General features: G+C 40.5%; 1 protein-coding gene across 1 annotated transcript in view; it reads right to left on the minus strand.

Annotated features, from left to right (window-relative positions):
• Positions 1-15,449, minus strand: part of map3k1 (mitogen-activated protein kinase kinase kinase 1, E3 ubiquitin protein ligase) — a 144,796-nt gene that overhangs the window by 72,115 nt on the left and 57,232 nt on the right. The window contains exons 2-5 of the mRNA XM_048523759.2: positions 13,517-13,667; positions 7,920-8,138; positions 5,148-5,348; positions 3,715-3,831 (exon numbers count right to left, since the gene is read on the minus strand). Coding sequence (XP_048379716.1) covers positions 3,715-3,831; positions 5,148-5,348; positions 7,920-8,138; positions 13,517-13,667 — 688 coding nt within the window. The remainder of the gene's footprint in view (positions 1-3,714; positions 3,832-5,147; positions 5,349-7,919; positions 8,139-13,516; positions 13,668-15,449) is intronic.

Consider the following 15,449-nt stretch of genomic DNA (forward strand, 5'->3'; position numbering starts at 1 on the left):
ATATTATATCAAATATTTGAATCATTCTTGTGACTCTTTAGAATTCTCTACCCCAGAGAGCTGTTAATGTTTTACAATTCCGAATTTACCACTGCAACACAGGTGTAGTTAAACTAAGTAGTTTGGGTGGGGGAGACGAACTGGAAATTTACGAATGAATGAATTTCAAGGGAAAAAGTGAGAATAAGAGAAGTTAAGAAAGACAACAGAATCAACGGAGCAGAAAACTCAAGAAGGGATCGTACAGTATGGCCAAGTGAAATAGGGATTGATAGGAAGGGTGAGGGGAGTAACGAATTAAAAGTATTATATATAAATGCATCAAGCATAAGAAATAAGGTGGATGAGCTTGAGGCTCAGTTGGAAGTTGGTGCTATGTTGTGAGGATAACTGAGACGTGGCTTCAAGTAGACAGGGCCTGGGAAATGAATATTCAAGGCTATATGTACTAACGAAAGGGCAGACTGATGGGCAGAGGGGGTGGGGTGACCCTGTTGGTGAGGAATGATATTCAGTCCCTTGCGAGAGTGGGCACAGAATCAGAAAGATGTCGAGTCAGTAAGGATAGAGCTGAGAAATTCTAAGGGTAGAAAGACCCTAATGAGAATTATCGACAGGCCCCCAAACAGTAGTCAGGATGTAGGGTGTGAGTTGAAATTGGCATGTTGCAAAGGTATTACTACAATTATGGGGGATTTCAACACACAGGTAGACTGGGAGAATCAGGATGGTACCGGACCCCAAGAAAGGGAGTTTGTGGAGGGCCGCCGAGATGGATTCTTAGAACAGCTTGTACTGAAGCCTACCAGGGAGAAGGCAATTCTGGATCTGGCATTGTGCAATGAACCGGATTTGATCAGGGACCTCAAAGTAAAGGAGCCATTAGGAGGTAGTGACCATAATATGATAAGTTTTAATCTGCAATTTGAGAGGGAGAGGGGTGAATCGGAAGGGAACAAAGGGAACTATGGAGCTATGAGGGAGGACCTGGCTAAAGTTCAATGGTACAATACCCTGGCAGGGATGGCAGTAGAACAACAATGGCAGGTATTTCCGGATATAATGCAGAAGATGCAGGATCAGTTCATTCCAAAGAGGAAGAAAGATGCTAAGGGGAAGCAGGGGTGGCCACAGCTGACGAGGGAAGTCAACGCCTGTATATAGATAAAAAGAAAAGAAGTATAACATAGCAAAGATGAACAGGAAGGCAGAGGACTGGGAAACTTTTAAAGAGCAATAGAAGATAACTAAAAAGGCAAAAAGCGGAGAAAAAGAGGTACGAAGGCAAACTGGCCAAAATTATAAAAAGGAGGATAGTAAAAGTTTTTTTAAGCTATGTGAAAAGAAAACAAATGGTTAAGACTAAAATTGGGCCCTTGAAGACAGAAACAGGTGAATTTATTATGGGGAACAAGGAAATGGCAGAAGAGTTGAACAGGTAATTTGGATCTGTCTTCACTAGGGAAGACACAAGCAATCTCCCAGTTGTGATAGTGGCTGATGGGCCTAGGGTAATGGATGAACTGAAGGGAATTTATATTAGGCACGAAATGGTGTTGGATAGACTTAGGTCTGATGGCTGACAAGTCTCAAGGGACCTTACGGTCTGCATCCCAGGGTACTTAAGGAGGTGGCTCTAGAAATTGTGGACGTATTGGTAATCATTTTCCAGTGTTCTATAGATTCAGGACTAGTTCCTGCGGATTGGAGAATGGCTAATGTTGTCCCACTTTTCAAGAAAGGAGGGAGAGAAAACAGGGAATTACAGACCGGTTAGCCTATCATCAGTGGTGGGAAAGAAGCTGGAGTCAATTATAAAAGATGAAATTACGACTCATTTGGATAACAGTAACAGGATAGGTCAGAGTCAGCATGGATTTACGAAGGGAAAAATCGTGCTTTTCTAATCTTCTGGATTTTTTTGAGGATGTAACTAGGAAGATGGACAAGGGAGAGCCAGTGGATATACTGTACCTGGGCTTTCAGAAAGCGTTTGATAAAGTCCCACATAGGAGATTAGTGAGCAAAATTAGGGCACATGGTATTCGGGGCAAAATACTGACTTGGACTGAAAATTGGCTGGTTGACAGGAAGCAAAGAGTAGCGATAAACGGGTCCCTTTTGGAATGGCAGGCAGTGACCAGTGCAGTACTGCAAGGTTCGGTGCTGGGACCGTAGCTGTTTACAATATACATTAATGACATAGATGAAGGCATTAAAAGTAATATTAGCAAATTTGCTGATGATACAAAGCTGGGTGACAGCGTGAAATGTGAGGAGGACGTTATGAGAATACAAGGTGACTTGGACAAGTTAGGTGAGTGGATGGATGCATGGCAGATGCAGTTTAATGTAGATAAATGTGAGGTTATCCACTTTGGTTGGAAGAACTGGAAGGCAGATTACTATCTCAATGGAGTCAAGTTAGGTAAAGGGGAAGTACAACAGGATCTAGGTGTTCTTGTACATCAGTCAATGAAAGCAAGCATGCAGGTACAGCAGGCAGTGAAGAAAGCTAATTACATGCTGGCATTCATAACAAGAGGAATTGAGTACAGGAGCAAAGAGGTCCTTCTGCAGCTGTACAGGACCCTGGTCAGACCACACCTGGGAGTACTGTGTGCAGTTTTGGTCTCCAAATTTGAGGAAGGACATTCTTGCTATTGAGGGAGTACAGCATACGTTCAAGGTTAATTCCCGGAATGGCAGGTCTATACGTTGAAAAGATTGGAGCGACTGGGCTTGTATACACTTGAGTTTAGAAGGATGAGGGGGGGATCTGATTGAGACATAAGATTATTAAGGGATTGGACACTCTGGAGGCAGGAAGCATGTTTCCGCTGATGGGCGAGTCCAGAACCAGAGGACACATTTTAAAAATAAGGGGTAGGCCATTTAGAACAGAGTTGAGGAAAAACTTCTTCACCCAGAGAGTAGTGGATATATGGAATGCTCTGCCCCAGAAGGCAGTGGAGGCCAAGTCTCTGGATGTTTTCAAGAAAGAGATGGATAGTGCTTTTAAAGATAGTGGAATCAAGGGTTATGGGGATCAGGCAGGAACAGGATACTGATTGTAGATAATCAGCCATGATCAGAATGAATGGAGGTGGTGGCTCAAAGGGCCGAATGGCCTACTCCTGCACCTATTGTCTAATTAAGCATGTTTAAAGTCAGGATGGACAGATATTGGTCTCTCAGGGGATTAATGAATGTCATTGGGGACAGAAAGGTAGAGCTGAGGGAGAAGATTAATCACAAAAATGCTGAACAGCAGAGCTGGCTGAAGAGACTTTATAGTCTACTTCTGTTCCTACTTCTTATCATCTTTGTAAATACAAAAGTGATAAGTAACTGCATACACTGCCATCTGTCAGTTGATTATGTTTAACCAAAGCCCTATCAGGTAAATGTAAATAATCCAAGGGAACTACTTACTTCCCTGAACCATAACATTTATTCAACTGTCATTACCAAACTAAAGGCAAATTATCCAGTCATTTATTTTGTTATTTAAGCACCTTATGTGAAGTTAGTGACCGTTTCTTACAATTCAAGTGGCTGTCCTTGAAAAGTACTTTGCTGAATGTAAAGCATTTTAAAAGTGGAAGGTGCTATATACAGGCATTCTTCCCCTTTTAAAGTACATCCTCAAGATCTCAAATTCACAGCTCCTCAAAAAGAAGTTAGGAATCAATTATTTTTTGTTCTGCTCACCTCGAAGTTTTTTAATGTCTTTCGCCACAGCAATGAATCAGATGGCTCCAACTGGAAGACTCGCAGCATAACAAATAGAACATGAATGCAGAATGTTCCACGCCCACAACTGCAGGTCTATAAGAGATACAATCAATCTTGATAGACAGTAGACCAAAGACACCTAATTGTAAAACACACTTTCCTCAGCAAACAATTTCAATGTGTATGAAAGTAGTAGGGAAGCCTATCATAGATGTTAACATTGACATTCAAATTACTAAACTCTTCAAAACTTTGTTTTTTTTTCAGGGCATCTCTTCAATTTAGTTAAAATGGATATGGGAGTCATGTGTTCTGATTTAAATAGCAAGCTTTGGTAGCTTGGTTGTTAAAAGTTAAGGTGGCAGGTGCTGCCTTGTCTTACTGGAAGAGATTCACTAGAGTAAATGATGACCAGGGTAGCTGTGACATTAGACAGACCATTGGCTCCCAAGTCATAGGGAGTTGCTAGGAAGACACATTCACAGCTTATGTTCGCTCCTTCCTTTCCCACCACTATAATGATGTTAGTTTCTTTCTTCCCCCAAATGTTTACCAATGAATAAAGGCATCAAGATGACAATATCCATGTATATGAACTGACAAATTTATGGAGTTATTCGCTGGTTTGCTGAGTTGACTGGTTTTCATGACAGTTTATTGTCACCGATGCCAATATTTAGTACACAGGCACTCTGACTATCTCTCAATTTGGTTGTCCAAAACACAGTTTAAAGGAAAACAACATGCTTCCTATGGACGGGTACCCAATATGTACCTGCTTACCAAAGTACACTGCAAGTGTTACATAATCTACTTAATAACCAAAATAGCCGCAACTTAAAAAGCTAGATCTGTTTAGCCATCAAGTTTGACTACACAACAAATGCTTCTATTTGACTGATCTCAAAACAGGAGACTACATTTTTCTGAAATTAGTTAAAACCTGTCAAGAGGACAAAGGAAGGAAAGAGAAAATGCCATTTTATCCCATAACCTGTTCCCTAGAAGTTTGCTGTAAAATGATTAGTTTTGTTTACTTTGTAATTACATAATTTAAAGGAGGTGCCCAAATTATGGGCATAGAAATAAAAAAATGTCAATCTCAGAACCCTTGCAGCACTTTTCTGATTGCAGCAGATGCATTGCAAATGGTAATTAACAAGAGAATGTACTGCATTCCTCAATAGATTGATATATTCTTGTAGTATCATAACTTAGCTTGATTATTTATCATCTAATTATTTGTCAGAGTCTTATTAAAAAAGTCTTTGGTCAAGATTTCTAAACTACAATATTTATTTAATTGTAGAAACATAGTGAGAATCCTGTGCATTGGCGTGCAAATTTCTTCCCTCAAAAAAGAAGAGATGGCTGTAACACGGTACATTACACACTGCCATCCAACTAACCTGAGGACCAATAAACACTCTGTACTTGTTATCAGGAACATCGCCTCCAATGAGGAAGGAATTTGGACCTATTTGCTGCAGCAAGTACAGTCGTGCTCGCATTACTTTGTTGACTCTTCGGTTAGTTTCCTCAGGGCTGTAAGGTGAGAACCCATCTGGTGAAGGTGCTCTCCTTGGAGGAGTCACACGTCCACTCTGAAACTACAAAATGAGTGTATTTTGTCAATCATGTTAAACAAATACAATCAACCTAGCTACAGTTACAGTATTAGAAAGCAAGTAGAAATCCAAAGTCCCTTCTGTTTATAAATCCAGATGACAACTATTTACAACCTGCACACATTCGACAAAGCAATGTTTAGCAATCAAACAGAATATAGCTCAAGTCACATTCAGCCAATGAACTTGATATAGAGAAGGAAATCCTAACCTAGAAAGACAATACACAAATGTATCTTTGTTAAATTTGATGCTTTTTGCAGATGGAGGGATGGCACACACAAACAAAAAACAGACAATTTGAGGTCAACTATATGCTAGTTTTCCTGCACTATTCATGACTACAGTATTGTTTAAAATAGACAGTGACTTGAAGCTGATCAATTTTGACTTCTGATTTTCAGTTCTCCAACAATCAGACAGAAGACAACCAGGCTATAGAAAGAGCTGCTTGACTGGTTACAAACTCGGATGACCTCCAACTCTCACTAAAGTCAGAGTTCTTTTTTTATTGTTGCCCTTAGACTTTGAAATACATTTTAAATTTGCGTGGTAGTTAACTGATTCAAGAAATGTGAAACCTTATCAAAATTAGTGAGAAATGCAGGTTCAAATTCAACCCTTCTTTGAGCTAGTATGAAATGCAACAGCATTAAGTCGATGTTTACAGAACTGGTGGAAATAATTCAGTATTCAACACCATCCAATAAAAGAAATTCACTTCTATATCCTGTAGACACCTCAAAAAAAAACTTAATGCCCAATTAATTATTTCCGAAGAGAAATTATTAAAATCGGCAGCTTAATTACCAATCTGCAAAGAGCTAGGTTCAAAAGACATTATAAAAAAGTGTTTTTTTTAAAAAGAAGTGGTGTCAGATAATGGTTAAATGCTGTTCAGAATGCCAGACCTTGCCTGCTTCTCCAAATTTCGTCCATGGGCCAGGTGTTAAGCATAAGAAAAAAGTTTGCACGTAGTAAAACAGTTAAACTTTATATTTCCCACCCTTACCCTGATTATAACTACATGGAGATGGAGAGTGGTCATTGGTCTATTCAGCACAGAAAGCCTTTCAACTAAGTGGATCAACAGCTATTCAAGGAAATGAAAAATCATGGAAAGATAGAAGAGAATAACCTATTTAGGCTGAAAATTTTCACACATAATAGATAAACTAACTTAAACACTGGATTCACCAGAATCCTATCAGTACTCCTAGTGGTAAACTGAGGGCTAGTTAGATCAACATATCATATGCTTGCATATTGTATCAGATCTAAAAAGATTACAACAACTTTAAAAGATTTTACAGGCTTAATTTTGTTCTAACAAAGATAAAGCAGAGTGTGAACTAACACGAAGTCCAAAACGTCAGGGTCATTAATAAAAGATAACTGTGAATAAAATACACTTTAAAGAAACTTTTGCTGCTTCCTCAATGATTTCACGAGCGCAACTGGCCTTCATTAAATGCTCAAAGCTAACAGGTACAACGCAGAAAGGAACAGAAACACATGTTGATAAGAATTAAATGCATTAGGGCAGAAGGCTTTTGTACAGCTTAAAAACCAGTGAGACCAGCAGGACTGAATGGTCTGTTTCAATTTTACATATGCTATACTGCTGTATGCTGCAGTTAAAGCTGCAATTTCATTTCAAATGGTGTTGGAGGAGATGATAATAAGGACTACAGATGATGGAGGCTACAGACTATAGGTGTGAGACAAGGAAAGCACAGGTGGTCAGACAGCGTCAGAGGAGTAGGAAAGTTAATGTTTTGGACCAAAATTCTTTGAAAACTCATGAAGGAATGTGAAGAGCAGCTCTGGTCCGAAACGTTGACTTTCATGCTCCTCTGATGCTGTCTGACATGCTGTGCTTTTCCAGCTTCACACTTATAGACTCAAATACCGTTAAGTGTAGGTACTATTAATCACATCAACCAGTACATGCAGCACAGAGTTTTGGGAGTTTCCATTAATAAGTTACAGGCTGCTATTTTCCAATATGGCTGACTAATTGGAAGGTGGAATATTGTTATGTTTCAAATGGCGTTTAATCTTTTATAGATTTATTCTTCATTTCATTGGTCTGGATGAGTAGTTAAAATCAAGAGTACGGTAGATTTTGGATCAATTACAAGTAAACAGGATTAGTGTAGCTAGTGATAACAAAGTATACAGCTGGATGAACACAGCAAGCCAAGTAGCATCAGAGGAGCGGGAAGGCTGACATTTTGGACCTAGACTCTTCTGCAGAAAGGAACTAGTGTAGTGTTTGTTGTTCAGTACAGACATGATGGGCCGAAGGGCTTGTATGACTATCACTCTCTCTGACACATTTAACGCATTTATACCAAATATGCTAATTTTAATATTAAATGTCCCTGTATTAACGCCAAATATATTGGTAGCCTAATTAATTAATTGAGCAATATTTAAAAGAAGTTCAGCTCATAGCAACCATTTTTTAGACCCTGTAAACTTCGTATACGTAATTAGATTTTTCCAAAGTAGTTGGAGAGGATAGAAAATCTTACTTCTTGCACTTACAGGTACTGGTGATACCCTTTTCCTTCTCACACCAGGTGATTCAGACTTTGTAGTAGTTTTTGAGGAAGATGACGATGACGTGGCAGAAGAAGAACTACCAGGGGAAGGGCTGCGCCTTCCTCGCTGTATTTGTGATGAGGCAATCATATCTGTCTGACAGTCAGATGCTTGAGTGCTTAGTTCAGGTCCATCGGCTTTAACTGGAATTGGTTTCACAACCTACAAGGTAGATAGAAGAGGACTATCATTAATGCATTTCAGATTACTACAATCAAGATTTCTTCTAAAAAATTAAATCAAACAATATATAATTTCAAATTTCTGCCAACTTTTATAGGCAAACTCATGAATTTTTTTAAAAAAATGTTCTCTCATGGGAAATAGGTGTTGCTGGCTGGTCCGCATTTTATTGCAAGTCCCTAGTTGCTCTTGAGAAAATGGTGGTGAGCCACTACACTCCACGTGTTGTACATAATCCAACAAAATCGTGAGGGAAAGAATTCAAGGATTTTGAGCCAGCAACAATGAAGGAACAGCAATATATTTGAAAGTCATGATAGTAATCAGATTGGAGGGGAACTTGCAAGTGATAGTGTTCCCATCGGTTCCTGCCATTATGCTTCAAGATGGAAATGGTGTGGGTTTGGTAGATGCTGTCCAAGGATCTTTGACAAATTTCTGCAATGCATCTTGCAGATAGTACACACTGCTGCTACTGGGCAGTGGTGGTAGAAGGAGTGGATGCTGTGAATGTGATGTCAATCATGTGGGCTTTTGTTCTGGATGGCGTCAAGCTTCTTCAGTATTGTTGGAGCTACACTCATCCAGGGAAATGGAGAGTATTGCAACGTACTTGTGTCTTGTAGATGGTGGGAGGCTTTCTAGAATCAGGAGAGGAGTTACTCAACGCAGTCTTTTGGCCATCTTAATTACTTAAAGTTATTTTCTGCTTCCTATATATTCCTCAAGTGTCTTTTTCCAATTTCAGTTTCCTAAAGCTTATGCATGCTTCCTTTTGCTTTGTAACTCATCTTTCGACATCTGTCGCCATCGAAGGTTCCCGAATCCAAATCTTTTATCCTCGCAGAAACATGCTGGTCCAGAACTCCAAACAACTGGTCTTTAAGAAGTTTCCCACGTCAGATGTAGATTTACTGTCAAAAAGCTGTCCCCAATCTAAGTTCTCCAGTTCCTGCCTAATTCTATTGTAACTGACCTTCTCCCAGTTTTGTATTTTTACCCAAGGGCCATCTTATCCTTCTGCATTAGAATCTTAAAACAAAGAATTATGATCACGGTTCCCAAAACGCACCTCCATTGAAACTTCAATGGCCCAGCCAGGCTTGTTCCCTGGTACAAGGTCTAGTATGGCCCTTTCTCTAGTCAGAGTAACTGCATATTATTTCAAGAAACCTTCTTGAATGCACCTAACAAATTCTGCTCCATCTAACCCCTGGAACTAAGGGAGCCCCAGTCAATATTGGGTGAAATTAAAAATCAGCCATTACAAAACTCCTATTGTTTTTACATCATGATCAACTTACATATTTGGTTCTCTACCTCTTGTTGGCTATTGGGACATGTGATACTGTGAACCTCAATACTTTAATAATTGTTCAGGGATTGAAAGAAATCAACAATAACATTTCCACCCCTGGAAACACAGTTATTCTAGAAAGGGGTAAGGAGAAACTGTTATAAATAAATTGAAAGCAACATGCTAACTAACCACCCCTGGAAAGGAGTCATCAAAGCAACATAAACAAGCTGTCTAGGCCCGAAACGTCAGCTTTTGTGCTCCTGAGAATTTGCTGGGCCTGCTGTGTTCATCCAGCCTCACATTTTATTGTCTTAAACAAGCTGGTTCCTGGGACAGAGACTGCTGTCTTGTGACAAATGGCAATTAAGATTACCTCAGGACATTCCTTCTGCAGACAAAGGAATTAAATGCAGCAAAGTTGTGTTTTCAAACAGACAGCTAATGCCAAATGAACAGGAACAGGGAAGCTTGTAGGCTTGATAACTCTAGATGTGTAATCAATGTTGAGGACAAACAGATCGAAAGGATCAACATCACATCAGCAACTTCACAAGACAGAAAATCCTATAAGAACTCAAGTTCAGGATTTGTTAACAGCCAGAACTTTGAAGAACAACACAGCACCGTGCTCAGACTCGGGACATCCAGAGACAAACGCTGTCAGTTGGAATTGTAACTAAATTAATCGGGTAATAGCTGAGTTGAAAGGTTTAACTTGCTTCCTTGAGGGGTCTTATTTTGGTTGATTCATGCAATAAAATTTAGGTAATTGATTCAGTGTTCGACTGTCTCAGATTTCTTAATAAGTAGATGAATTATAGGTAGCTTGCGGTAGTTTACACAGAGGTCTATTGTACAAACCCATCATAATGATTGTACCAGAGATAATGGAAACTGCAGATGCTGGAGAATCCAGGATAACAAAGAGTGAAGCTGGATGAACACAACAGGCCAAGCAGCATCTCAGGAGCACAAAAGCTGACGTTTTGGGCCTAGACCCTTCATCAGAGAGGGGGGGGATGGGGAGAGGGTTCTGAAATAAATAGGGAGAGGCAGACCGAAGATGGATAGAGGAGAAGATAGTGGAGAGGGAAGTATAGGTGGGGAGGGCAGACAGGTCAAGGAGGCGGGATGAGGTTAGTAGATGGGAAATATAGGTGTGGCTTGAGGTGGGGGGGGGGAGAATAGGTGAGAGGAAGAACAGGTTAGGGAGGCAGGGACGAGCTGGGCTGGTTTTGTGATGCAGTGAGGGGAACAGTATACTGTACCCACTGTACCCGCGTGTCTTCCTCTACATTGGGAAAACCAAGAGGCGGCTTGGCGGCCGTTTTGCAAAACACCGACACTTGGTCTGCAATAAACAACTGCACCTCCCAGTCGCGAAACATTTTAACTCCCCCTCGGATTCCTTAGACGACATGTCCATCATGGGCCTCCTGCAGTGCCATAATGATGCCACCCAAAGGTTGCAGGAACAGCAACTCATATTCCGTTTAGGAACCCTGCAGCCCAATGGTATCGATGTGGACTTCACAAGCTTCAAAATCTCCCCCACTGCATCACAAAACCAGCCCAGCTCATCCCCGCCTCCCTTACTTGTTCTTCCTCTCACCTATCCCCTCCTCCCACCCCAAGACACACCTCCATTTCCCACCTACCAATCTCATACCGCCTCCTTGACCTGTCCGTCCTCCCCAGACTGACCTATCCCCTCCCCACCTATACTCTCCTCTCCACCTATCTTCTCCTCTATCCATCTTCGGTCCGCCTCCCCCTCGCTCCTTATTTATTTCAGAACCCTCTCCAAAAGGGTCTAGGCCCGAAACGTCAGCTTTTGTGCTGAGATGCTGCTCGGCCTGCTGTGTTCATCCAGCTTCACACTTTGTTGTAACGATTGTACCTTTCTTATTCCTGAGGTTTACCCGCAATGCCTTGCTGGATGAGCCCTCCAAGATGTCCTCTCTTAGTACAGCTGTGGCACGCTCCTTAAATCAGTGAAATAAACCCACGGCTCCCAGTCTGGGAGTTGAGTCCAACCTGCATCAGGGGTGCGTAGTAACATTTTCTTTTCCTCCAAATCAACCTGCTCAGAGAAGGTTTAAAAAGAAACCACACTCCCCCACCCCTTTTACGTTCCTCTTCATCATGCCTGAAACATTTAGATTAGATTACCTACAGTGTGGAAACAGGCCCTTCGGCCCAACCAGTCCACACTGCCTCTTGAAGCATCCCACCCAGACCCATCTCCCTGTAACCCACATACCCCCGAACACTATGGGCGATTTAGCATGGCCAATCCACCTAGCCTGCACATCTGTGGACTGTGGGAGGAAACCGAAGCACCCAGAGGAAATCCATGCAGACACGCGGAGAACGTGCAAACTCCACACAGACAGTCGCCTGAGCTGGAATTGAACCCGGGTCCCTGGCGCTGTGAGACTGCAGTGCTAACCACAGCCACCGTGCCAGCCCAAATATGATAGGCTAGGTTTGCAATGTTGAGTTGCCAGCCCTGTCCTTCTCAACCATGCAAATGAACAATTCAAATACAAATCACATCTGAATCTTTGACAGAAACAAACATTAAAGTTTTTGTTCTATGTTAAACAAGTATTCACTAGGCATGTATAAATTTTCATCAATCCTTTCACTCCAAGCCCTAGGTGTATTTACATGCACAAGGGGCATTAGTTATCTAATGTCTGCTGCATTTTTGATTCCGTGTGCCTACTTCAAATGAAACTCAGAACCTGTTATGTCTGTAGATGGCACTGTGATTACACTTTTCGTAGTAGAGTATCACAGCTATGTGATAACAGCTGTTACAGAAGCATAATAGCTGATAATTTTCCACAATTCGCTTAACATTTTCTTAAAATATTGTTTACTATTACTTTAGCCTTCAATAAATGACGTTTATGCCCAAAATAAAAGTTTAGGCAATGTGAAGTGAAAACAATTAGTATAAATAATACATGAACTAATTCAGCCTTTCTCCATATCAGGGCTTCGTTTTGATTATTTTAACTAGAGCAGTCAGATGAATTTAGAATGTTCAACCTACGCATGTGCAAATACTAAATTTCCCCAAGATTCACTGATATAATTAATCAGCCATTCAGGTGGCAATCATTGGCTGCTCATGTTTTGAAAATAAACTTATGAACTGCACAGAGAATGTAAATCGCAATTTTTGTGTGCTAAAGAGCAAAAGAGCAAAGATGGAGGTTGACAGACAACCTGATATGTGTTTAAAATAATGAGGGGGGATAGTTACAGTTAATGGTAGTTGTCTTTTCCCTAGGTTGGGGAATTTCAAGGCTAGGGTATCATTAAGGTTAGAGGTGAGGCTTTTAAAAAAGACGAGGTTTTTATTTTTAAAAATGCGGAGGATGGTTTGCATGTGGAATGGAACTTCCTGATGAAGTGGTGGATGCAGGTACAATTACAACATTCAAAAGTCATTCAGATAGATACACGAATTGGAAAGGTTTGGAGGGTTATGGGCCAAGAGCTGGCAAGTGAGACTAGTTTAGTTTGGGATTATGTTTGGTATGGATTGGTTGGGCTGAATGGTCTGTTTCCATGCTATATGACTCATGACAGACCATTATACATTTGGTAGCCACTCAGAAAATACCATATTCAATGTTTACAATTCTTCTAAAATCACAAAACCGTTGGCTCACGTTACTTGGGAGAAAGAGAGAGTTCACTCTTAATCCTTAATTCAGTCATCCCAGTTCAAAGGACTTGAGCATCTCTATTGTAATATGGGCAAATGTCAGCATCGTCACCTATTTCTGCTGAAAAACACTATCTCCTCCTGATAAATACCAGGAATTCTTACTTTACAATTGAATGTAAGCAAGTTTGTAAGAGTTAAATCTCACCTCAAGCTAAGCTTCAAGGTACTCTCTCAGCTTTAATCACATATACCTTCGCATTTAGAGGTATACAAAAACATTCACAAAAGGACATGCATCTGTATGCATCATAGGCTTAAGGCTTTAGCCCAGAATGTGTTATTTTTAACAGGATTCCTGATTGTACTTACCACTGGTCCTCGCCTGTTCCTTCTCTCTAACCATTCATGTTTCCAAGCTGGCATGCACGTCACTTTCAGCTTTTCCCTGATCATGCGCTCTTCTGGGCGGTCATCCATTTTTGGTAAGCCCCTGAGGGTCTCCTTATTTTCAAGGTCACGACTGGAAGAAGTGGATATGAAAAGGAAATATCAAAGTTTGTTCACTATTTTTAAAAACAATACCATCATATCACGTGCATTAGTTCATTTCCTTCACCTAATCACAGCTTATCTATCATACCATGAGCCATCTTTCACAGTAACAATAAATAGCAAATCCAAAGGTACAGCAGGTTTGTAAGGTATTACACATGGTTCTATGAGATAAATATGTTTCAAAATGAAGAGTGGTTCTAAAGCCCAAGATTTCCATTAGACATAATTACCAGAATATCTGAAAAAAAATGCCTGAAAGCAAAAGGTTCAGCTGCAAAGTTAATCGCTAGCTATTTAAATTTAAAAGACACCAGTTAAATACATACATGGACATAGCATGAAAGCAATAGCTATTCAAAATAATAAAAAAAACTCTTCAAAGTACTGCTGTAAAATTATAATTGTCAACACAGGTCTCTTTCTCCTGTTGCTGAGGAAAGACAAGCACAGACTCCTGGCCAAATCAATAACAAACCATTGGCACTTTGTTGCAGATTGGTGAATAATTATTCATGATATGCCTAAAAACAGAGATGGTAAGAAGAATGACCTTACATACGTAATACATTTCCTTCCAAGTTAGCTATTTTGGTATTTGATCATTCTTTTTTGCTGTCAAAGTTGATAGAGTTGCCTGTTTGAAGGCAAATGGAGGAGAGTGGAGTTCAATGGCAAAAAAAATGTATTCATAGGATGGTTGTTGCTATGTTACTTCCCACAGAATAAATCAGTGAGGCAGGACAAACGCAATAGTAGAGACGGTTTCAAAAATGTTGGAGTATTTCTAATGAGCACACAATTATGGTTCAGTTGGCTAGATGGTTAAAGTATAGCGTAGAATAATTCCAATAGCACAGATTCCATCTCTGTACCCCCCCCAAGGTAGTTCTGGGGTCCAGTCTCCATATCCTGTGTTACAATAAAGATTCTTCATGAAGAGCATGAAACATTATTGACCTCAGCCAAGACAAGTTACTTCAATTGGTTAGCGTTCCTGGCTCAGAGGAAAAAGATAAAGACATTCGGGCTCTAGCTCTTGCTAATTTGCATGAAGGACAGATTAAAGCTTATACATAGCCTAGCAGTTACTGTTAAATTCACAAAATAACATGCCGAGTTGCTAGATTTCCATGGAACCATACTTCAACAGTGGCGAGTTTTGAGAAGATTTGTAGCTCAGGTTGAGGTTCTGGATGTGAGTTTGCTCGCTGAGCTGGAAGGTTAGTTTTCAGACGTTTCATCACCATTCTAGGTAACATCATCAGTGAGCCTCCGATGAAGCGCTGGCGTTATGTCCCGCTTTCTATTTATCTGGTTAGGTTTCCTTGGGTTGGTGATGTCATTTCCTGTGTTGGTGATGTCATTTCCTGTTCTTTTTCTCAGGGGGTGGTAGATTGGCTCCAAATCAATGTGTTTGGTGATGGAGTTCCGGTCGGAATGCCATGCTTCTAGGAATTCTCGTGCATGTCTGTTTGGCTTGTCCTAGGATGGATGTGTTGACCCAAAGTGGTGTCCTTCCTCATCTGTATGTAAGGATACGAGTGATAGTGGGTCATGTCGTTTTGTGGCTAGTTGATGTTCATGTATCCTGGTGGCTAGCTTTCTGCCAGTTTGTCCAATGTAGTGTTTGACACAGTTCTTGCAAGGTATTTTGTAGATGACGTTCGTTTTATTTGTTGTCTGTATAGGGTCTTTTAAGTTCATTAGCTGCTGTTTTAGTGTGTTGGTGGGTTTCCTCAGGGTAGCC

This window comes from Stegostoma tigrinum, chromosome 1 (genome assembly GCF_030684315.1).
Source record: "Stegostoma tigrinum isolate sSteTig4 chromosome 1, sSteTig4.hap1, whole genome shotgun sequence".
In the NCBI taxonomy this organism is placed as follows: Eukaryota; Metazoa; Chordata; class Chondrichthyes; order Orectolobiformes; family Stegostomatidae; genus Stegostoma; species Stegostoma tigrinum.